The 25,350-nt window shown below is 45.6% G+C and overlaps 1 protein-coding gene across 2 annotated transcripts in view; it reads right to left on the reverse strand.

Annotated features, from left to right (window-relative positions):
- Window positions 1-9,384, reverse strand: part of DCTD (dCMP deaminase) — a 46,180-nt gene extending 36,796 nt beyond the window's left edge. For both annotated transcript variants that reach the window (XM_077761854.1, XM_077761860.1), the window contains exons 1-2: window positions 9,245-9,384; window positions 8,709-8,844 (exon numbers count right to left, since the gene is read on the reverse strand). In XM_077761854.1, the coding sequence (XP_077617980.1) occupies window positions 8,709-8,844; window positions 9,245-9,352 (244 nt within the window). In that variant the 5' untranslated portion in view covers window positions 9,353-9,384. The remainder of the gene's footprint in view (window positions 1-8,708; window positions 8,845-9,244) is intronic.
- Window positions 9,385-25,350: the final 15,966 nt, after the last annotated feature.

The raw sequence follows: 25,350 nt of genomic DNA on the forward strand, positions 1-25,350 counted from the left end.
TAATTGCGGAATTAAAAAATTCATGCTCCGTTATCATATTGAATATTTTAAATTTACTGTGGCATCTATCATTCGGAAGTAGCACAGAGACAAAATTCACGCCCCCGCTGCCGGCCAGGACGCCCCCCCGGGGCGTGGGCGGCGGGGAGAGTGTGCGCGCCCTCGCGTTCCCACTGCCTTGCTCTCCAATACTCTGCATTTCTCAGGGATCTCCCGATGCCACGCAAGTAGCCACGTTTCAGTAAACGTGGTTGCGCTGACAGATTCACAGAAGGACTTCCGAAGTCCTTCCTTTCCACCTGGTCTAAGACTAACCTCTCTCTCTCACAGAGTTCGGTACCTGCCTCCTCTCCATATATTTTCCTGCACTTCGAGGTGAGGTCTTTTTCTTCACTGCTTCTCTTCCAACCTTTCTTCATCCATGTCTTTGAACTTCCATGTGTGTGGGGTAACCTATTCTCTTCGACTGCCCCTCCTGCTTCTGCAGTCTCTGTTTGCTGTAGATTCATCTTAGGACTGGAGCAGGCTTCCAGTTGCTGGAAGGAGACAGCGAATAAAGCCCGTTTCTCTCCCCATACATGGAGGTATATTCCCTCCGGGTCACAGCCGCCAGCAGCATTTTACAAATCCGCAGCTTTCACCGCAGTCTTCAGGACCCCCTGGGATCCCGTAGCAGACAAATGGCACCCTAATCCAATGCGATCAGGGTTATACTGTCGAATTTTTCCTTAGGGTTCTAGCACTGAAGGAGTCCTCAGTGATCATTTATTTCATAAAGATACTGAGAAGAAAAGGCAAGTAATGTAGTCATATCCCCACAATCACTGGGTCTAAACATACCACACCCAGAACCTAGGTTCCAGAAGTCCATCCGAGATCCCTCCCCTTGAATCTGATAATCACTGCTTTAACCATGGTGGGGACTTTCTCAGCTAAAATGCCTATTAAAGACATATATAATTGGGATGCCTGGGTGGCTCAGTCGGTTAAGCATCCAACTTGGGCTCAGGTCATGATCTCCTGTTCGAGCCCTGCATAGGGCTCTGTGGTGACAGCTCAGATCGTGAAGCCTGCTTCGGATTCTGTGTCTCCCTCTCTCTCTGCTCCTCCCTCACTCTGTCTCTCCCTCTCTCAAAAATAAACAATAAAAAAAAATTTTTAAAGACATATATAATCTCATCCAAATATAAAACAAAAGTCCTACAAAGTAAAAGTAAAAAGCGATATAAATATCTGCAAAAAGCTGTAGGAACCAGGTTTTACTGCATATTTCCAGGAGCAAACAATATACACATAGTCTACTTTGGTACCAGTGTCAACGGGGCATAGGAAAGAGTTTCTTTTTAAAAAAAATTTTTTTTTAATGTTTTATTTATTTTTGAGAGAGAGAGAGAGAGAGAAAGCATGAGCAGAGGACGGTCAGAGAGAGAGGGAGATAAAGTATCTGAAACAGGCTCCAGGCTCTGGGCTGGCTGTCAGCACAGAGCCCGACACGGGTGTCGAACCCACTAACCGTGAGATCATGACCTGAGCTGAAGTCAGACACTTAACCAACTGAGGCACCCAAGCACCCCTGGAAAGAGAGATTCTTGATGAAAAAATTCAAAATAAAATAAAACCTCAGTAATTCAGACTGATTTCAGAGACGATCAGCCCAAATCAGCAAAAACAGATAAAGAACAGATCAAGAGAATAAAGAGAAAGGAAGGTCATCACTGTCACGTCCACCCTGTACCCCCACAGCACAGTGGCCCAAAGTTCTAGGCAAAGACTTATCGGAATTGAAAATGTTGAAAAGTTATATTTATCACAAGGAATAACGGAGTGCCTGGGTGGTTAGTCGTTAAGCATCTGACTTCAGCTCAGGTCATGACCTCACGGTTCATGAGTTCGAGCCCTGCATAGGGCTCTGTGCTGACAGCTCAGAGCCTGGAGCCTGTTTCAGATTCTGTGTCTCCCTCCCTCTTGGTCCCTCCCCCATTCGCACTCTGTCTCCCTCAAAAATAAAAACATAAAAAAAACTTAAAAACAACAAAAAAGGAAGATCTACTTGCCCTCAAACAACTAATGTGCTCACATATGTAAAATCTAAAACTGATTGAATGTGACCCTGAAATTTTATCAATACTATTAAATTTCCCAATAAACCTTTTATTTTGAGAGATAGTACAAAGATGAAACTTCTGCTCGCTTACCGTTCGTAATTTTGGAAATCACTCCCCTTCGATTATTTAAGATTTTAATACAAATTCCCATAAGGTAAACCGGCTCTCTGTAAAACAGAGACAAATGTGTGTATTTTATGAGAAGGATGGATGCCCAGAGAGGAGTATTTTAGTTTTTCCTGCATATGCTTCTCCGAATAGGGACTCAACTTGTTACTCTCTATACATGTTTTGTAGAAATTCCTAGTGAAATAGTAATCTCTAGCTCCTCGAAAACAACCCTGAATCCACAGATTAAAACACACAGATAAGTGGGCAGGCGCCTGGCTGGCTCAGTTGGTGGACTGAGCAACTTAACCTAGGGGTCATGAGCTGGAGCCCCACACTGGGCGTAGAGAGCACTTAAAACAATTAATAAATAATAAAAAACATAAATAAACATCAAATAAATTAACCCTCCAAAACCATGATTTATTCTTAGGACTATTCATAAACAGCTACACCTGAACGTGAAATTCACTTCCATCCAGCGGATTAATTTCCAGGAGAGTCTCAGACATAAGCCATTTTATTTCCCCAATTTTATTTAAAGCGTCACACAATGAAACCTGAGTTTGCCCCTTGATTCACAAAAAACAATCCACTTTCTTTCTTTCTGGGGTAAACTTGCTCAAAGGTTTCTTGTTGACTCTACTAGTTAATTGGTACAAAAGGTCGTCCTGAGGCCCACGGTCAAGGCCACGGCTGCGAAAAGGCCAAGCAGGGGAGGGGCGGCAGAAAGCTGCAAAGTGAAATTAGGATTCTATAGGGAAAGAATCAGCAACTCATCAGATCCATGGACCTGCCTAGCAAAACCAGAGGGCGTTTGAGTTCAGCCGGCGGAAGGAACAAATTTGATCTTAATTACGAAGAAGCTCTCACAAGTTTTGAGGAAGTCACAGCTTAAGAAGGATCAGCTGCCTAACTTCTTGATAAATTAGTTTCTCAGGACTAACCTTTTGGATGCCAAAGAAATATATCACATACCTGGCAGTCAGGAAAATGTCAGTGTTCAAGCGGGTAAGGTAAATGGCTAAGTAATCACTAAAGTGACATCTCTGCATGCTTAACGATATGCTAAACCTGAAAAATAAAGATTACATTTAAATATAAAATTTAAGGCAGCTCCACCACACGCTGGCAAAACCGCTGAAAGTCGTCGTGCTGACCAGTGCCTTTAATTAATTCCTCCCCATCATTGTATCTTGTTCTGAGTTTTCCTGCGGAAAGATGAACGGACACTGCCAAGGGGCCCAACGTCTCCATTTCTGCCTGATGCACCTCAGGCGTGGCCACCGCCCCCTCTTGGGACATCGGAAGCATGGTCGCCTCCATGAGGAACAAGTGGGATGCAGCAGGCAGAGCGACCCTGGCTTCCTGACTGATGGGGACAGAAGCGGAGGCCAGGCAGAGGCGTTCCGCCCATGCATCCCATACCAACAGGAAACAGAACAGGAAAATGCAGGCAAGTTGGATGAGCATTGGAACGACTATTAAAAATGCGAAGTCTGGTTTTTTTGAATGTTTAGTTATTTATTTTGAGTCAGCAAGTGGGAAAGAAGCAGAGAGAGAGACAGACAGAGAATCCCAAGCAGGCTCTGAACTGTCACACAGAGCCCGATGAGGGGCTCGATCTCACAAACCGTGAGAGCATGATCTGAGCCGACATCAAGAGTCAACACTCAACCGGCTGAGTCAACCAGGCACCCCAAAAATGGGAAGTTTTTAACCATGGCTCTCAAGGGTGAAAAGATGTTGATTCCACTCCAACTCTCTGGTCTGTAAACTGTCGTCTAATTTTATTCTGAAACCCCAAGGAAAGTGTGCTATCTGAATTACCGTGAGTATTTTACCTCCATTTTATAAAATTGGTATTTTGATTAAATGTGCTTCATTCTAATGAATTTCATAAAGAGAAAGGAACTAAAACTGTCAGCTGAATACTTCATCCTGGGTTTAGCAACCACCCCCTCCTAAAAATAAAAATCTTCCAAAGCTTTTTCATATGGTTCAATTAGATAAATCTGCTGCTTCCCAGTTTTTTAATTGTCACTCATGTGAAAAGGTGTCACTTTTAACGCTGACTTCTTCCTGCCACTTAATGTTACTGACATCATACTATCTTTTGGATTTTTCAGGAAAAGAATGAGATAAAAAGCAGTTTCTGTGGCAGGGGGAATTTTCATTATCCATGTTAATACTACATTATAATCAAATAGTTTCATGAAGTTTTGATCCTAAGGTTGGAAGTGCAAAAACACTCCTTAAAAACGCCTCTCCAGAGACACAGCCCGGAAAACCTCCATCTTCTTATTATGTTACAAGTGTTCTGCGCTTCCCTCCTTTCCACAGAGCGTCAATCAAGACTAACAACTTCTAAACTTCCAGATTAATAAGGAGAATTAAGCTGTATGCGTTACTGGTAAACCCAGACTTAGAGGATTTCCAAGCTCCCCTTCGGAGAGATGGTAAAGCAAACCACGTACCTTCCGCCTCATGCTAAATGCAGCCGCGACCATCTGAGCGCCTGACCTCCTCGACTTGCTCACCTGAGCTCTGTGCGCTCAAGTGCATTGTGAAAAGGAGGGAACAGGTGATCATTGTGCTCCACCCGAAGCAACACTGCAGAAAAGCTGAATTGTTGGGCCCCATGGGAGACTGGGTGGCAAAGAGCTTTGGCCTCAGATGTGTAGCATGACAGAGGTGGCTTACGTTTCTGGGCCTTTACTTTCCGATCCATGCCAGAAATGGGTAGGCTCAGACTGTGGGCACAGGAGGCCGAGACACCACCCTTCTGCAAGGGGTCTGAGCATGGTCCACAGACAGCAGAAACATCGCACAGAGCTCTCGCATATACGTTTTCCAAATACAAAGGCCTTTTATTAAGTTCACAGTCATGCAAAGTGTTACTGGTATCAAGCAGCTTTTGTTACCCATGGATTTTGTTACTCAAAGGATGTGTATGAGGGGCACCCGGGGGGCTCAGTCTGTTGGGCATCCGATTTTTAATCTCTGCTCATGCCATGATTTCACACTTCGTGAGTTCGAGGCCTAAGTCGGGCTCTGTGCCGACAGCTCAGAGCCTGCTTGGGATTCTGTCTCTCTGCTCCTCTCCTGCTCATGCATGCGCGCACACACTCTCTCTCTAAATAAACAAACTTTAAAAACTAAAACCAAAACCACAACCAAAAAATGCTAATGATCTCACTTATGTGTGGAATCTTAAAAAAAAAAAAACAACAAAACTCACCGATGCAGAGAACAGATTGGTGGTTTTCAGAGGTAGGAGTGGATGANGTCAAAAAGTACAAACTTTCAGTTATAAAATAAGTAAGCCCCGGAGAATGTAATGTAGAGCATGGTGACTACAGTTAACAGTGTGTTTCTTATTTGAAGGCTGGTAGAAAGCAGATCTTAAAAGTTCTCATCACACACACAAATTTTTTGTAATGGTGTAAGGTGATGGATGTTAGCTGGACTTACTGTGGAACTCTTTTAGCTGTGCATACAATTAACAAATCATTATATCATGGGGCTGAAATCTAATACAACGTTACATGTCAAATACACCTCAGTAACAAAGAAAGACAGGGATAGTTTAAGTAGCATTATATAGGGGTCCTGAAAGTTCTGTTGCCATTTAAAAGAGGATCCTCATATATGCAAAAGAATTAGGAAATCATTGGTCTAGAGCTCTAGATGGTCTCTAAAGTTTCTTTACAGGGATTAGCACATAATCTCTCTTTCTCAGATAGCAGGCCAGCCACCATTAATAGCGGTGAGGAAAGAAAGGGTTCCGCCTACCAATTCCAGACCTTATCACTTAAGTTTTAAATGAATTTAAGTCTTACAACGGAAGTAAAAACAGAACTTGCATTTTGGTCAATTATCCCCAAATGTTTCTATGACATCCAAGGTTATCCAAACACTATTTCTCTGAGGCCTGAAACTCCTTGGAAAAGACAAGACTGAGCATACAGTTTATAGCCACTCATCATTATTTAGACTTAAAGCCCATCTTTCCATGTATTATGATGGCAGTAATACTAAATGCTTTTTAAAAACCATCTAATACCTTCTACTTTTATGGTACATCCAATTATAGGCTTACTCTCATAAAGAAAATTGTCTACATTCTCCCATAGTATAATGAATTCTCCCACGTGTAAAATGAATAATTGATAAACAAGGGCAAAGAGCTTTGAAAACCTAGAAGTATCATATGGATAGTAAAAACCAATGCAGACAAATGACCAGCGCTCTGAAACTCAGCAACTAGTCAATCAAAAACAAAACAAAATCCGTGAAGTTGGACAAATCCCTATATAAATGTGTTTTTCATTCCTTCTAGAAAGGAGCTCTGAAAGGCACTGCCCCCGAGTTAGACAAAAGGCAGTGAGTATCTAAGAACAAACATAATCGGCTACTTGAGAGGTTTCGGAGCACTGGGAAGCGAGGGGCCGCAAACGCGTGCAAAGGTTTCCACTTCTGGGTCACTGCCACACATCTGCACGGGACTCAAAGGGCCTCAAGAGGGCGCAGGTCCTGAGGGACAGCAGCTCAGGACCCAAGCAGGACCCGCCTACGCCTACCCACCTTTACACAGGCCACCTCCGTGTGACAGAATGACACCTGAGAATTCCTCCTTTCCGAAGGAGGACCCAGGCTTCACGGTGTGGACTGCGTGAAACCACCACTGTGGTCGCCAAAATGTTTCAGCGTAGACCTTGAACACATAGACCTTTTCCACTTTTGCAGTTTAAAATAAATTTTGTTTTAATGTTTATTCATTTTTGAGAGAAAGAGAGAGACAGAGCGTGAGCAGGGGAGAGGCAGAGAGAAAGGGAGACCCAGAATCCAAAGCAGCTCCAGGCTCTCAGCCGTCAGCACGGAGCCTGACACAGGTCTTGAACCCACAGACTGTGAGATCATGACCTGAGCCGAAGTAGGCCATTTAACCAACTGAGCCGCCCCAGCGCCCCTCACTTCTGTGGTGTTTCCATGGGACGTTGAATTGTACTGAAAAATGACCTTCACACGTGACCTACGAACAGGTAATCACTTCCCTTCTCTCTTACCATCGCAAGCTTACAGAATCAAAATCAGGGGAACACAAAGGATCTCCAATATGTTAGCACGTTTATCCTTTCGTGAGCTCTACTCAGCTACAGAGCTGAGCTGGGAAGACAGGTCTACTACCTTCTTCTGTCCGGGAGCCTCTTGCCGGAGGGAATGATCGACCATAAAATCTCCCTAAACACTCAACTACATTTCATTCCTCAAAAACCCGGAGTGCTTTGCAGCCTCCCACCCCGCCCTCATTCCAGTCCCTTCCCCACGGTCCCTTCCCCACCGCCAGGCACATTCTTTTTCTTTGGAGAACAAACCAGTTGCCCTGAAGCAATTAAAAAAACAAACAAACAACTCCTGGGGCTTATTTAACATGATTAAGGTCCAGGAATCTTGGTAAAAATACACAAACTAGGCTAAACGTAGGCTTGGAATTCTTCCTGAGAAAACCTCACAGGACAGCCTTCTGTGGACAGGTCACCAAAGCAGAAAGGTCTTACGTTATTCCTTGACTCTGGCTTCCTAAAGGCACAGTCTTTCCCATCTGAAGGGCCTGAATCTACTTTCCTCCCAACCAAGGTGCTGGGTTCCTTTCCAGACATGAACACAGGTCCTCATAGCATGAAATATCAGCAACCAGCGTACGCAGCCCAATTTGCCTCTTTTAGAGCATTGGGTGTCCAGAGAATTGAAGGAAAAGCAAGTGAGTGAAGCTGTGGCTTGCTCCCCCCATCCCCCATCTCTAAAGTGGTTCTCCTTGGGGCTCAGATGTGCAACAAATGACAGGAAGCCCCCTTCCCTAATTGAAGGATGAAAACCAGAGCTGGCCTGGCCACGCGGTCCCACATATTGGCTTGCGGTCGGACTCCCGTCCACCCCGGGAATATAAAGCCCCCAGAACAGGAAGAAGATAACAGCATCATCCATTTCCTGATGCTCAGCTCACAGTCATTTCCTTCTTCCCAAAGGGGAGCTTGAGATTTCCTCTGTAGGCAGAGGGGCTGAATGAAGCCTGCTTCTCATCAGAGCAAAGCCCTGGCCAGAAACCGCGAGCAGGGCTGGTGTGCACCCGCCTCAGCTACCTCTCCGATGTTGGTGGGGGGTGGGGCTGTAGACGCCGGCACAGAGGCCCACCACCCAGGCTCTGGTGTTGCCCAGCCTGGCAGGCTACCAGTGAAACACACCGGGCCCACCACACACAACAGATTCCTGGACCCCGGGGCCAGGCTGTGTACAGACCACTAACATGCTTCCATTCACTGGCTCTCCCTGGAACATAAGTGTTGGGGGCAGGAAACGGAGGTGGTTCAATAGGATTTCTCTCCCATCCAGCCACTGAGAACTAAAAAGGATGACACTTTCTGACCAGCTATCTGATCTGAGCACCACCAAGGCTGTGGCACTAAACAGAAGGAAGCACAAGACGGGCCTTACCATAAGGGTATTTGGTATCCAGCTTACTCTGCGCTGTCCGACTCCAAGGCAACGCGTCATCGCTGCACCCATTTGGCATTCCGTTATACCCGATGCCCACGATCTTGTTTTCTGCGTTCACGATGCAGGCTCCGACCTACAGGGAGACATGCCTCAAAACTGGTGACATCAAGCGGCCAGCTGGCCACTGGACAGTAAATGAAGCCAGGAGCTTGCAGAGCTCCAAAGAGAGCATGCAGCTTCCAGCAGGGTGGTTAAGAGCTCGTTCGTGCTCGCTCTCTCCCTCTCTCCTTGCTCACTTTCTCTGGCAGCCCCCACAAGCCTGAGGAAACACCCCCTGTCCCCAGAGCGGGTACAAGAAGTGGTGAATGATGGAATGTGGAACAGGTATGCACACAGGGATGGGGCGCAAAAGACAGATTTCCTCTGCCTTTAGGTTGACAGGCATCCACAGGGTCTTTTCTCTTCATAAGTTGTTCAATTCACGGGTATCTCTGTGCCCGTGAGCGTCCAAGCATTCTAGAACACTCACTCACCTGCGAATTTGGATCTTTGCTTCTCTGTGCCGATAGGAAGGCCACGGCCATGAAATAGTCAGGCCACTCCAAGTAGTCATCACGCTTTTTGCAAGGAATTTCACTCATGCTGGGTCTGGATGGGAAACAGCAGGTGAGAAAAGCGTTTTTGGTGAATCTGCTTTCCGGTTCAACGCAACCACATTTAAACTTTGGGTCTGCAAAGTCGGGACAGTTTCAGTTACAATCAGAAATCACAGAACATGGGACGGCAGGCAGTGTCTGGCCTTAAGAAAAAAATTAAACTATGTTACTACTTCAGAATTTGGGGGAGCCTGGGTGGCTTAGTCGGTTAAGTGTCCGATTTTCGCTTAGGTCATGATCTCGCGGTTCGTGGGTTCGAGCCCCATGTCGGGCTCTGTGCTGACTGCCAGCTCAGAGCCTGGAGCCTGTTTCAGTCTGTGACTCCCTCTCTCTCTGACCCTCCCCTGCTCACGCTCGCTCTCTCTCTCCTAGAAATAAATAAAAATATTAAAAAAAAACATACAGAAGTTTGGATTTACATCAAGTTTCACATTCCCAACTATTACGTTTAGTGCTGCTTTCTCACAGGACTTTTTTCAACTTAGTCCGAATGCCTGCCCCACAATTTGTTCTCTCTCCCTGAGGAAAGAAAGCCAGCACAAGAGGGAGGGAGGGAGAAAAGAGAGCATGTATTGATCATCTAATATATTTCAAACACTGCGAAAGGTCAAACACATCATCTTACTGAAGCCTCTTTCAAGCAAGGGTAGTAACATGGGGCCTTACAGACGCTCAGAGAGCTCAGGCTAACACCCTAAATCACACAGGATTGTTCTCCATGCCAGTCAAATGCCACTGGAGCTGTCCCAACTCTGATATTAACCCAATTAATGTGTCCCTCTTCTTTCCCCCTTGGTTTCCCCAGATGAAACCAAAGTTACCAACTGCGAGTATTCAATCAAATGAGGAGAAACTGAAAAGGGTCAAGGGCCACGACTAAGGCGAAGTTTTAGGACCTGGGGGCCTACCCAGTCAGGGCGAGGCCCCAGCTGCGCTCCAACAGGGAGAGGCCCCCTGAAGGGGACCTAAAACTTCCAGTAAGGCCTGGGGTCCTTTCAAGGCAGCCCCAACAGGGCAAGAAGGAGGGCAACTCAAGAACTGAGAAGTCTTGTAGGCATCTGGGCCAGAGGAAGGCGCGCCTCTCCCTGTATTTGGACGGGGCAGCGCCTGAGGCTGGGAACCATGATTACACCCCCACCCCCAAACCCCGCGGACGTCGCCCGAATTCCGAGAAGGCTGCAAGCCCCCTCAACACCGAGCCAGGCCGGACGGCGCGGGTTGGCGCCCATCACCGCTGCAGGGGGCCAGATCGGTGCCAGCTCAACAGGAGGCGGGAGCGGCAGAAGCGGCGAGGGACGGGAACCAGGCACCCCCAGCGGGCGCTGGCCCCCNCACCGGGCTCCCCCTTCAACGTAAAGCCCTCGCTGTAAATATGTATTATTTGTTCATCAGAGGCGACCCGAAAGAGTCTAGAAGTGCAAGGAAACTGGCAAGGGCGGGAAGTAAGGAGACCTGGGTTTGGCCCCCGGAGCGGGCCTGCGGTGTGGCCGAGAGCGTCACGGTTTCCTACGCGAGGGGTGGGGCGGGACGCTGTGTCTCGAGGCACAAATGTCTCAGGGCTACATTTGCATCTGTGCCTTGCTTGGCCAGCTCAGGGTTTCCACTGACGCGGTGTGGAAGGGCCAGAGGTGTGCGCTGGGGGCTGCCAGCCCTTCCCACCCCAGCGGGGAGCTCGCCCAGCTCAGCCTTCCCGCAGAACCTGGCCTGGAATAAAACTGCTCACACTGTGATACAGCCCTAGAAAACGTTCAGAGAAACAGGGCATGGGTCCCTAGGAAAGACTGCAGTGACATTTCCGAAGCTATACGCCCCAAGGAAGTAAATCTGATTTTCTTGAACGTCATTCATTATTCTATTCCAACGCTTGGCCCCTAATCCTGGAAAAACATGGGTTCCAGCACAGAGAATGACAAAAGAACCCTTTCTGTTTTACACACAGGACTTGAGGATCTTGTCAGCACTCCATAAATAACATCGACTGTACTGATCATGAGTTCTGATCGTACTGATCATGAGTTCTGATCTGCACAGCCCAGATCTGAGTCACTAATCCAAACAAAAGCTTGTTAACTATATTCATTTAGCCTCACAGGGCAAGAATGCTGAGAATAAACACTTCGTTCTGTCTAATGTCTCACACTCGCGGACATACCGTTCTTCATCATCATGGGCCAGCCTGTAGATTCCATAATTAAATTATGTACTGTGTTTCGTGGATGCAGGGAAAGCAAAGAGAAAAATGCTTCATCGTTAACTATAGATATATAGATTTTTTTGCTTTGATAAGTCAGGCTTGAAAGAGCTACATAGATTAAGATGATGATTTTTAATGTCAAGTTAACTTTACTTGGCTGGCTTGTCGCCACTAAAATGTATATGGAGCCCTTGGTTCCCCTCCCCCCTCCCAAACCCATGGCTTGGTCTTTGTCACGCTCATCTATAGCCTTTGAGTCTTCGTGGATTCATTTCTCTTCTTACCAATCTGCAGCCAATACATCACCAATTGCTGCTGGTCCTTCACCCACAACATCATTAAGCTTTCTTCCTTCCTCTGCTCTGTAAAGACTGTCATACATAATTTAGTTACTTCTCATCATTCTCCATTTTGGTCAGCGCACACACTCCCCTCTGCAATAAATCCAGGATCCTGCTTGCTGCAAACACATTACCCTGAACGTTCCTGCGTTTCACAGCAAGTCTCTCATCTTACAAGATGACATCATTCATAATACAGGAAACCCTCCTGATTCATAGTCTCGGAACTTGAAGTTTCAATTATTCTGCACCAACAAGCCAACCCAGGCAGCCAAGGAGGAAGAAAAATGCATTCCTTGGTTTATCTTGCTCATTAACACCTTGTACCTCCAAGTGTGACTGTAAGTGTTAAATCTCTCTTGTGTTTTGGTTTATAATTGAGGATCTTTCTCCACCTACCACAGACCCAGAGGCTCACTGTTTTCAGCCACATCAAGAGCAAGGAGAGGGGCGCCTGGGTGGCTCAGTTGGTTAAGCATCCAACTTTGGCTCAAGTCATGACGTCACAGTCTGTGGGTTCAAGCCCTCCATCGGGCTCTGTGGTGACACCTCAGAGCCTGGAGCCTGCTTCAGATTGTGTCTCCCTCTCCCTCTCTCTGCCCCTCCCCCACTCACTCTCTGTCACTTTCTCTCAAAATAAAATAAAGACATAAAAAAATTTTAAAGTGCAAGGAGAGGGGGCTTCACATAGGGGTGAACGCAGTCAGATCTTTGTTAAGGACTCCTGTCCCAGGCTTGGTGTGGCTCCTCTGTTTACAGGGCTGTGGGCTATCTATGCCTGATCTATAGCATAACCTGGAATATATTTCAGTATCTCAAAGGTAGAGGATCCAGATTAAAAAGATAGAATTCAGGGCACCTGGGTGGCTCAGTTGGTTGAGTGTCCGACTTCGGCTCAGGTCATGATCCCATGGTTCGTGAGTTTCGAGGACTTAAGGATATTGTCAGCACTCCATAAATAATAGCGACTGTAACAATCATGAGTTCTGATTCACCACTGTCCACACAGAGCCTGTTTTGNCCCCCGCTCATGCTCTCTCTCTCAAAAATAAATAAACATTTTTTAAGAAGAAAAGAAAAGATAGAAGAGAAGGTGAGATTTCTTTGAGGGCTGCCTCAGATGGGGCTTTGATGGCATTCATGAACGTCTGCTCCATCAAGATACCGCTTACCACTTCCCCCAGCACCTCTTCTTGCCTGAGAAAGGATGTGGCTCGTGACCCAGAAATGGAGTCTGGAAAGCCGCCAGTGTCCTCAGCGTTGTCATGGGGGAAGGGCACAGGCCTTGGCTCAGACCAGAGAAAGAACTATAGTTCCATTTCTCACCACCCAGATGACCTTCAGAAGGGACTCCTGTTCTTAGAGTCTTTGTTTCCTCATCTGCTCAAATCTGTAACATTCGATCATTCCATCATTTTTTATTAATTGTCTGTGCTCGGTGTCGCAAATACCAACAATGAACAGGATAAGCCAGTCCTCACCCCTTTTCTCAAATAAACCTCAGTGTCATTGCTAGCTCAGTTAACACGATAGATGTTCTTTAAAAATTAATTTTTTTAATATTTATTTACCTTTGAGAGAGAGTGTGAGCGGGGGGGGGGGGGGGGGCGGGGGCGCGNCTGCTCGAACTCACAAACCATGAGATGAAGTCGAATGTTTAACCAACTGAGCCACCCAGGGGTCCCTACAGAATAAATGTTGTGATAAGAAGCGCCTGGGTGGCTCAGTTGGCTAAATGTCCAACTTTGGCTCAGTTCATGATCTTCCAGTCTGTGAGTTCTAGCCCCACGTTGGGCTCTGTGCTGATAGCTCGGAGCTCGGAGCCTGCTTTGAGTTCTGTGCCTCCCTCTCTCTCTCCAAAATAAATAAAGATTAAAAAAAAGAAGAAGAAGAACATGAGGTCAGTCATTCGTGTCCAGTGGAAGACACACAGATAGCAAATTGATATATCAGAATATAGGTTTCCTAAGTAGGATTTTATGAGTTGATGCACCCAATTAGCTTTCTCATCACACATCTTCAAAAGCAAAATGAAGATCAAGGAGGAAATGTTAACTTGGCATATGCCCAGAGCTGGCTGCTTCGCTATTGTAGGTCAGTAAATGTTAGTTGCCCACATGAAGGAATAGACAAAGATTGCTTCATGCCAAGAATTTTGGAGCGTCCATCACATAAAGAGAAGTCTTCATCTGTAAAGCCTATTCATATCTCTCTATCTGCTGCCTTTTTCTCCTTGCATTTAACGGACCCGAAAAAGACATCGGATAAGTGAAGCCCGAAGGTTGGGAGATCAGGAAGCAAGGGTGAGTACAATTGTTTTGTTTTCAAGACATGTCGTATCTCGGGATTAGGATTTTGGTCTTAGCCCACAAAGAACCATCTGTAGAATCAGAATGAAAGGCTGCCGGGAAAGGCTGTCTGCATTTTCCTGGTGATGACAGTCCTCCTCACGACTTGCTTTTCCTCTCCAAAGTTGAACTTGTAGCCTCTTTCATACATAACTGGTTGAAGTTGATGGAAATTACATGTCTTATCACTTCTTAAAAGGAAAAAAAAAATAACAGAAAATGTAAATCTGAAAGAAATGGGCAATTTTCTTGTACCACTTTATATTTCTGTGTAAGTTACCGAGTGCCAATCATTCGTACTTTTTAAAATTCAAATTTGTCAAGCAGCGTGTAAGCTTTCAGTGTGGTACAAGAAAAGATAATGCCTCATGTGGAACACAGTAGTGCTGCAAAAGTACCTGCCAAAAGAGAATTGATCAGATTACTGGTTTTATAGAAGTATTAACGACCTCATTAAGTTGTCCCTCTANGCATTATGGTCCTGGAGATAGAATTCTTTATTGACATCAAAGTCCCCGCTCCTTTCGTAGTGTGTATGCGAACTACGGGAATCATTGTAAATGAAAGCCCGTGTTAAACAGTTCTCCGAAGGGGCACCTGGGTGGCTCAGTCAGTTAAGCATCTGACTTCGGCTCAGGTCATGATCTTGCAGTTCGTGGGTTCGAGCCCCATGTTGGGCTCTGTGCTGACTGCCAGCTCAGAGCCTGGAGCCTGTTTCAGATTCTGTGTCTCCCTCTCTCTCTGACCTTCCCCTGCTCACGCTCACTCTCTCTCTCTCTCCCCCTCTCTCTCTCAGAAATAAAGCATTAAAAAAAATTAAAAAAAAATAAAATAAACAGTTCTCCGAAGTTAATGGCTGTCATAACCTGCTTGCCTTGTTGTGTCTTCCCCCAGCTACCTGGAGGGCTCACAGGGTGTAAACTTCTAAAACGAGAAAGCAAGAATTAAGTGAATAGTTTAGCAATGTAGTTCACTGTGTACGTGTGTATTGAAGGTAACATCTGTGGTCCTGCCCTGATGACAGTCAATGACGGCGGGTGAGACAAGCAAAATAAGGAAGGAAACCTATATCTGCATAAGTACTGACACTGTTCATGGTAAGAAATGCTAAGCTTTGATGCAGGAGGTGGTGATGGAGAGTGACATGGCAGGATCAAGGTCAGAGGCTTCCAAAAGTCTTATTTTTTATCAACCTCTGTCTGCTCCGGTGTTTGATCGACAACCCACAGGCGAGGGAGGGCGGAGAGCTGCCAGCCACGAAGCATTCTGAGATAGTCTGATAGTCGTGCTATCTTCAAATTAGCCCTGGACTGAGTTAAATATCAAACAAAGGGAGTAGAACGACACTCGTGAAGTCATCCTTCGGAGAAGGAGAGAGATTTAATAGTTTGGTGGTTACAGTAGCCACTATCCTGCACGAAAAATCAATACCTACTCGGCGTTCGTTAGAATCACACCAAGGGCTCCTGGAGCCGAGCCGTTTCACTGAGAAATAAACCCAGATTCGTTAAAGTAGAAAGGATGTGGTGGAAGGTCAGACACAAACACACCCTGGGCTCTTTTGTCCGGAAACCCAAGAAGATGTTCTACTTTCAGGATCCAAGTATTTTTTTAAAAAACACAATTTACGGACTTGGGCGTGACCTTGGCAATCAGGAGTCCAGCCTCTTCTTTTTACAGAGAAGGAAATGATGGCCTGGAAAGGTGATTGGCATGACCCCATTTGCATAGCTGATGTGGTAAGACTTCTGCCATGCCATACTATTTGTGCCCAGCTTGGAGCCTCTGAATCAAACCACAAGCGTTTACTAAGAGCCTCCATGGAAGGCACTCTGCGAAGCCTTCAGGGACGATAAAAAGAAAAAAAAACGGAAAAAGCCAAACCAACGTTCTCTGAGTCGCCAGAGAGAAGGGAAACCCACATAACAGGCTAAGCAATATTCAGTGGTTAAGCAGCTGTGGGAGACAGCACATTGACCAAGAGTTGTCCTGGAGCAGAACATGGTGTGTGTGCCTTCTCCTTCAAAAAAACTCCCTTTCTTCCCACTCGAGATGTAGTTTATGGACACACGGACGCCCCTGTTCCCTTCATCATTGCTTCCATTGAATATGATATTCTGTTTGGAACCCAGTTTCTTTTTCAGAAGAAATGCAAGATCCACTGAGAGCCTGCACAGTCACAGAGAAGCAGCCGCATCTCACCCTTGAGTGGAAGAGTTTGTCCCAACTATAGTCCTGCACCACTGGGGGGAAAGATCCCATCTGGAGAAAGGTGAATTTCTTTCTAGAGCCGTGGTTCAGCCCCCACAAGGAAGAGTGGGTGTCATCTCTGTGCATTCACTAAATATTCAATGTTAATATGCCCCCAGCGTAATCATAGCCCCCGAGAACCGAGGAGTTCCAGGCGAATGAAAATATATATGGACACACAAGACTATGATCTCTCTGCTTTGTCCTATTTAATTCAACCCTTGGTGAAATCCCAGGGATAACATTACCTTTTAGATGGAGTCTTACTTACTATCTTTCGCCCACACAAAAAGCATCGCATGAAATAAATAAATAAGTGCGTGCAGGAAGAAGACCCTCTAGGATTTCAGAGCGAGGTGCCTGGGTCTGGCAGGGAGACTGAGAGCTCGAAACCAAATCTGGCTGGGAACACCAGCAGTGTCTGCACAACAATGCTCATACCCCCTTGTAAACTCCTTATCTTTGCCTTCCGCTCCTTTATATTTTCATGGCTCCTTTTATATTCATGGCTCCCAGTGAAACCCACAGGAGTCTATTTCTTGAAAGTCTTTGTTAATAGCCCATTCACTCACTTGCTATTCGAGTTGCAAATAGTTCTGCATTGGCAAAGGGTGAGATAGCAAGTTTACATTCTAGAGTGTAATTTCCTTCTGAAGCCATCCATTTGTTTGTAACAGCCTGCTGCTGCGGTAGCCAGATTCTCTGAGCCAGGCGCCCAAAGAACCCCTTTTTGTAAAAAAAAAAAAGGTGCAAATTCTATTAGTGATTTCAGTGTCACATTAAGCAGGTTATTATTAGACAGAACTGACATTTCACATGCAGAGATATTCTTCGCTTGAAAGTCAAGTGTCATTCAAAAGAGGGAGAAATTATTTAGAATTCTGAAGACATCAAGGAAGCCCCCCACAAACCTATCCCTATAAACACCTCGGTGGGTTTACGGAACAGGGCTGGGACCCAGGCCTTTGATTTCTCTTCAACACAAACAAGAACACCAGAAGGAAAAGGCTTCGAGAAACGCGCAGAAGCAGTGATCGGGGAAACCAGATGCTTCTTCTATCTCCACGGCCAGACCCCAGCTCTGATGGGCCGAAAAGATCCGTATCATTCATTCACAATGTGCGCCACGAAATACTCCCCCTGACCGCCCCCCACCCCCGCTCACTTCACTAAACAGAATCCGCTCCTGCTGTATACAAAGATATTGCAGCAGTGACTGAGATGCTTGAAGAGTTTTTCACCGCATATGCCTTTCGAGGTGCACATTTGGTTCAGCGGAAGCTAAACATTTTTAAGAGCACAGTGAGAAATAGGCCAGAAAACATCAAAGCTTTATAGCTTTTTAGAAAACTTGATGGTCTTGCTGGTACAGCTCCCTATGATATGGTTCGGTTGGAATAACGATGGCAAGTGGATCAGTGCAAACTGCCGATGAAACCGCAGAAAATGTAGCCAAGGGTCTTTTAAACACATTTGAGAGCTGGCCTTTTGAACTGCGCCTCTTAGCCTTGGGAAGCCGCTTCGAGATTTTTTTTTTTTTTTTTTTAGCCACTTCGAGATTTTAAACAGGGAGAAGGAGGAACTTCAGAGGGAGAACCTGAAGTTATCTCGTGCGCTGGAATCAATACCAAGCACTATTTTCTCTTTGAGAGAAATTCAATCTGACAGAAAAGAGACCGAACAATAAGGGAACCGGGACCCTGGCTAAAACGCTCGCCTTAGAAACACGCTGCAAAGCGGTACAAATTAGGTGATGTCACCAGAGGCAGAACTCCACAGTGACAGAAGAAAATGTTAGCTGGGCTTCAGAATACTTCATTATCACTGCCACAGGTCACTAAGCTTCACAAAATGCATCCATCAGCCTTGATGGCCATTTGTAAGCCACCGCTGTAGCTAGATGGCGCGGGGACTGGACGCACGACCCGCTTCGGCTGCCGGAGATCAGGGTTCAAAGGGAGGCCCGGGTGCCCAGACCAAGGTTTGTTAGTCTCAAAGTGCTCTCTAGTGGCCAGACGAACATAAAATTCCCGAGGCTCACGAGGTACTGGGGAGAGGATTCAGAAACACAGGGCTGTCTTGGGAAGGCAAGGCACAGATCCTTTCTAGAGCAATTGGCGCCTCCCAGACCCGTGGGAACGTTTTACAAGCACACTCACCTTTTCCCACTGTTGTGTGGCAACCCGTACAACGCTGATAAATTATTAAACTCCGCTGTGTCGTTTGTGTGCTGTGTACGCGAGGCTTATCACACAAATGGGGAAGCGTTTAGGTTTAAATTAATCCTTGTGCGCTTCTGGGAGGCTCATTAACGAAAGATATTTCTACACAGAATACAAAGTATGTTTCGTTTGTCCGTCTGTCTGGCTCTGCAAACGCTCTGAACCAGGCTTCAAAACCACCTTGACCGGAGGAGTCACTGTTTTCGGGGCTGATGAGGTTAAGGGAACAGGTTTGGTTGAAGGGGATTATTATCTCATGCACCTGTGCTTTTCAGGTGCAGCCCCATTTTTAAATTTCTAGTACCCATTTAATCCTCGCACACAAAAATAACTCTCTGATGTAGGAATCATTATCCTTTTTATTTATTTATTTTTTTGCAGGGTAGGCAGAAGTTGACAAACTTTTTTACAAAGCGCCAGAGAGTAAATCCCATCTGCGTTATAGCAAGGAAGCAGTCACGGACGTGCAAACGTCTGAGCGTGGCCGTGTTCCCTGAGAACTATATTTACTAGCACAGAAATGTGAATTTCATGTCATTCTCACTAGTCTTAAAATATTGGGGGCCTTTGGGGGAGTTCATTTTAGCCATTTAAAAATGTAAAAACCATTCTTAGGTGGCAGCCATACAAAACACAGGTAGCACGCTGAGACAGTGGGCTGCGCGGTGCATCGGCCGGAATTTGCTGAGTCCTGCAATGGGGAAACTAAGTCTCAATGGGTGTGTAAGCGGTGGCATAGCAGCCAAGCCAGCCTGTCTGAAGTCGTGCTGAACCGGATATCAGCGGGCGTGCCTTCATTTCTACTCTATCAGACCTTGTCCCACCAACACCAGAGTAAAATTTAGTTGTGTGTGTGTGTGTGTGTGTGTGTGGTGTGTTAAGAAAGACAAGAACCAAAAGAAAACTTCTCCAGAAAATGCCAAGACAAAGATAGAAAACGGAAGAATAAAAGCAGTAAGGGAAGCCAATTAGGCATTAAGAAGTAGGGACAGTGCCCTTCCAGAAAGACCACTATATAGGGCTTGATGCGGTCATTAAATACAAGGAAAATGTGAGACAATGAGACGTTAACTTCCATATGCAAGTAAATGGCCATCATGATTTAATAACTGTGATGAAGTCAGGGAGTGTAATCTCTCGATGTGAAATCAGTTTCAGATGAGATCCTGCGTCTGGACATAATCTTAGTAAACGGAGATTGAAATAATGGAGACACCTAAAAAAACGACTTTATGGACATTTCTGACTCACATAGAAGGCACAGCTCCCGAATTCGAAAGACTTGGTAGCATACAGGGACCACACAGGAAACTCAAGGGAACATGAATGCAACCTTGCGGCTGCGTATCCAATCACCCGTTAGCGGTCAAGGACATGCCACAAGAGTTGCTTCTGGGAGGGGGACCCCGGGCATCACGGGTCTCCTGCTTATAAAGGTGTCAGGCATGAACTCATTTGTAGTCCGAACCACAATTTCAAGCCACAAAACCCAGGCGAATAAAACAAAAAAGTACATTTTCTGAGTTTTCTAAGATCTAGAGTAAATTCTGCCTTCAACTCTCGGGCCGTCTAGTGAAAGGAATGCAGACTTGGTCACCGCAGGTTTAGAATCAGCCAGATCGGCATTTCCTGCGCCCTCTCCTTCTGCCTCGAGCGAAACCGCCTTCTAAATGTTCCGTGGAAGGTACCTTTGCAGCCTCAGAGGGAAGGCGTCTGGCCCTCGGTGGGCGTCTGCACTTGCAGATCCGGGGCCCCTCCTGTCTCCGGTTGTGGACCTAGATCNCTCATAGACTTCGTAGGGAACTTGAAGAGCTGGATACAGAGGTTGGGAGGATGAGGACTTAAGAATGACTCTGGATTCCTGGGCAACGTGGTGGGAAATACGTTGCCACCTTCGGAGACAGGTGAGGGCGGTGGTCAGTGGTGAGTTTGGGAGTGTTGTGGTCGAGATGCGGCCCAGACACTGAAGAGGAGATCCCAGGGGAGCGCTCTGCCCCTCGCTGTCCAGTGCCTGTGCCAGCGGTAGAAGCTTCCGGGCGCTGAACAAGCGTGGGTCCGCTGTGAACAAGCCAAAAGGTGATGGGTGAGAAAGGTGCCCACAAAGGGAGGGAGATGCTGAGTGGAAAGGGATGGCTTCACCACTGTGCTTTGCAGATGGAAACACGCAAATAAGCGTAGGAAGAGTTTACAAATTATGGGACGTATTGCCAAGAGCATCTGTAAGAAGCATGGGGTGAGGAGGGCATCCACTTTGAGGGAGGGGCCCGGCATAGGGAGCCCAGGTCCAAGCAGGCTGAGGAGGGTGGCCGTGCAGCGGGTGCAGGTTCGAGGAAGGGTGGCCGCAGTGCAGGTCGTCAGGGGTAAGCAGAGCCACAGCTGCGGAGAAGGCGGCACCTGGCACTGAGTATCAGCCGAGGTGTGTGCAGGGCCCGGCAGAGGTGTTGAAACCCAGGCGAGGTAATGCGCCCATGAGGAGGAGGGGCAAGGGGACTGAGAGTTATTTACAGAAGGACCGATCAAACAAGTAAATATATTAAAAATACCAGGAGCCTCGTTTTTCACTGTTAAACAAAGGAATTGCAAATATGAGAGGGGAAACTAGATGAACTCTGGGGTACTGAATAGCTAGGGTACTGAATAGCAATTAAAGATGTCAGTGAGAGGGGTGCCTGGGTGGCTCAGTCAGTTAAGTGTCCGCCTTCAGCTCCGGTCACGATCTCATGGCATGTGAGTTCAATCCCCGTGTCGGGCTCTGTGCTGACGGCTCAGAGCCTAGAGCTTGCTCTGGATTCTGTGTCTCCCTCTCTCTCTCTGCCCCTCTGTCTCTCGAAATAATAAATGCTAAAAAAAATTTTTTTAAATAAAGGTATCGCTGTGAACTCATCATTTTAAATATACAAACAGATATAGAAATTAGCACAAATAGAGCCCAGAGTTGTGCTATTAAGGTGTCCCAGAACCTCCCAGACGACAAAGCTTGAGACCACACACACACACACACACACACACACAGACATACTATTTTAATTTCTATATCCAATCAAATGAGGGATAATTTGAGCATCAAAATAAGTAACAATAGTAACATAGTACAGACCTCTGAGTACAACAGAATACTATCAGTCCATACTGATCTACGTTCATTCATTCATTGAAAGCTTATAGAGATAGAAGGTATTCATATAATTTCAAAGTACCTTCTCCAAGAATATTTAATCCGAGAGGAAATAAAGGCAACTTTACAGTGAGAAGCCTGGCAGACACCACCTTAATCAAATGTTCAGAGTTAATATGACCACTAACGGCACAAATCAAATTCACGTACTACTTGAGAAGATTCAAGGGGGACACAGCATTACCACTGTGACAGTTCTGTCAAAGACATACGACCTGGGTCTAAAAACGACTGAACACTAACAAGCGCTGCCTGGGGGACATTCTACAAAGTAATTGGCCTATAATCTTCAGAAAGCATCAAGGGCAAAACACTCAAGGAAAGACTGAGAAATGTTTTAGGTTGACAGAGACTAAAGACACATACGCTGAATGCAGTATGTGGTTCTAGACTAAATCTTTGAGACAGCTGGAATGGAGTCTAAAGTTTGAATGGTAATACCCTGTCAGTGCTAATCTCCTGATTTTGATGGTTGATTTTACAGGGGAGTGTCTCTGTAGGAATCCACTGACATGTGCAGGGGTGATGAGGCAACTTACTCTCAAATGGTTCATAATAGTTCTTTGTTCTGTGCTTAAAACTGTTCTATGAGTTTGAGATTAAAGTTTATGTATTTAGAGAGAGGCAGAGAGACAGAGAGAGAATCCTAAGCAGTCATCATGGATCCTTGGAATCCTTGGGATCCTGACCTGACCTGAAATCAGAAGTCAGATGCTCAACCAACTCCCTCCAGGAGCCCAAAATTTATTTTACATTAAAAAAAAAAAAAAGTAAAAGTATGCCTGGAAATGTAAAAGTTCAGGAATAGCCAAGACATTGCTGAAGAAGAACGAGGCAAGAAAAGTTGCTTTACCAGATATCAAGACATATTTAAGTATGGTAATTAAGACCATGTGGTACTTATCAGCACCAGGGTAGATAAATGGGCGAATGGAACAGAATAGACAATCCATAAACAGGCTCACTGTTAATAGAGACTTCATAAGTTACTAAGTTAGCCACTGAAGAACAGCAGGTGGGGGCGGGGAGAATAAATAATGCTGGATTTACTAGAGATCTATGTGGAAAAACTTAAAACTTAACACGACCAAACACGTATGCAAAGATTAATTCCAGGTGGATTGAAGAACCAAAGGTGAAAAGTAAACAGTACAACTTCTAGATCAGTGACGTCCAATAGAACTTTCTGTACTGTGCAATACATTACACTAGCCACATATGGTGAGCCCTTGCAGTGTGGTTAGTGCAACTGAGAAACTCTATTTTAAATTTAATTTGGTGAAATAGTCGTATATGGTCAGTGGCTACTCTATTAGCACAGATCTAGAAGATAACAAGATACTACTTCATAACCCTGTGTTAAATAAGACTCAAGAAAATGATACATTGTACTTAAATAAGAACTTTTGGGACATTACACTAAGTGAATTGAGCCTGTCAGGAAAGGACAAATACTGTATGATTCCGTTCATATGAAGTATCTACAGTTTCAAAACCACAGAACCAGAAAGGAGAAAGGTGGTTGCCAAGNGGAGTTAGTATTTAATGGATATAGAGTTTCAGTTTTATAAGATTAAAGAGTTCTATTGCATAACAATGTAAATATACTAAGTAATACTGAACTGTACATTTAAACATGCTTAAGGAGGTAAATTTATTTTTTTAAGTTTACTTATTTATTTTGAGGGGGGAGAGGCAGAGAGGGAGAGAGAAAATCCTAAGCAGGCTCCATGCTGTTAGTGCAGAGGCTGATGGGGGCTCGATCTCATAAACTGTGAGATCACAACTTGAGTTGAAATCGAGAGTTGGACACTTTTTAAAAAATGTTTATTTATTATTTTTGAGAGACAGAGGCAGAGAGCAAGTCGGGGAGGGGCAGAGAGAGAGGGAGACACAATTTGAAATAGGCTCCAGGCTCCGAGCCGGCAGCACAGAGCCTGATGTGGGGCTCAAACCCACAGACTGTGAGATCATGACCTGAGCTGAAGTTGGATGCTTGACCAACTAAGCCACTCAGGCACCCCGAGAGTTGGACACTTAACCAACTGAGCCACCTAGGTGACCCAAGATGGTACATTTAATGTTATGGTAAAAAAAAAAATAAGAAGAAGAAGAAGAACTTCTGCTTTTCATTAATAGAGTGGGAAAGGCAAATTAAAGCCAAGAAAAAGCGTATTATACAACAGATAGAAGACTTATAATTGGTGTATACAAAGAATGTTCATGAATCTATAAGAAAAAGATAGTCCAAAACTAAAATGTACAAGAGACTTGAACAGACGTTTCACAGAAGGTTATATCAAATAGCTGATACATCTATTATGCAATGTACTAGTTATCAGGGGAGTGAAAATTAAAGCTACAATGACACACCACTACCTTCATACCAGATTGGCTAAAATTTAGAAGAGTGACCACATAGGGCGTTGCCCTGAATGTGCAGGCACTGGTAACTCTCATACACTGGACGGTGGGGGTGTCTCCTGGTAGGACCGCTTTGGACAATTGTTTAGCCTTATCTACTAAAGCTTAAACATATGTATCTCCTCCGACCTGGCAATCCCACTTGTAGGCATAGACTCACAGAAGGCTGTATGTACACGTATGCACCAAGAAACAAGTCTAAAATGTTCATTCTCAGTCTCAGCTGTAATGGTCAAAATATAGAACCCAAATATCCATCAACAATAAAATGGTAAAATACATCATGTCCTATTCATACAGCTGAATAAAAACACATGAGCCATTGACGAGCCATTGATGCCCATAACATGGGCAGATCACACCAGCAGCAGCGTGTTGAGCCGGAGATTCTCGGCCCGGTTATTTAGCTGCTGTCCCAGCTTCAAGGCCCTCCTTCCATTCTCGGCTTCCAGGGCTGGGGGACTGGGACCCTGAACGAGGGTGCTGCCTCCACGCCACCCTGGTGTCCCTTTTTGCCTTCTCAGTTCCCCAGTAGCAGCAAATCTTAGGGTAAACTTCATTACCTCTGTTAGTATAACTGGTGTGGCTCCTGTAATCAGATGTTACCAAACACAAGATGAGAGTCTACGCTTCGATGTGTGTAAAGTGCAAAACCAAGCAAAACTGAGAGGCACCTTTGTAGAGACCAGGAGGCGGTGCCCGGAAGTGGGGCGTTTCCTGGGAAGCGGGCAGGGCTCCCTCTGCTGACCTGGCTGCTGCTTCCGCGGGTGTGTCCCCGTGTGACAAGCCCTGAGCGATTCAGGTATGATGTGCACCTTTCTGTGTGTGGCTTCTGCCTCAATAACATTTTCCTGTTATTTTTTATTTTTGTTTTTTTTTTAAGTTTTCTTTCTTGCTTTCATGCTTTCTTGGTTTCTTGGTTTCTTGCTTGCTTGCTTCCTTGCTTTCTTATTTACTTATTGAGAGAGAGCTTGGGCAGGGGAGGGGCAGAGAGAAAGGAAGAGAGCAAGAATCCCAAGCAAGCTCCAC

The sequence above is a fragment of the Crocuta crocuta genome, unplaced genomic scaffold, assembly GCF_008692635.1.
Source record: "Crocuta crocuta isolate KB4526 unplaced genomic scaffold, BGI_CrCroc_1.0 scaffold90, whole genome shotgun sequence".
Lineage (NCBI taxonomy): Eukaryota > Metazoa > Chordata > Mammalia > Carnivora > Hyaenidae > Crocuta > Crocuta crocuta.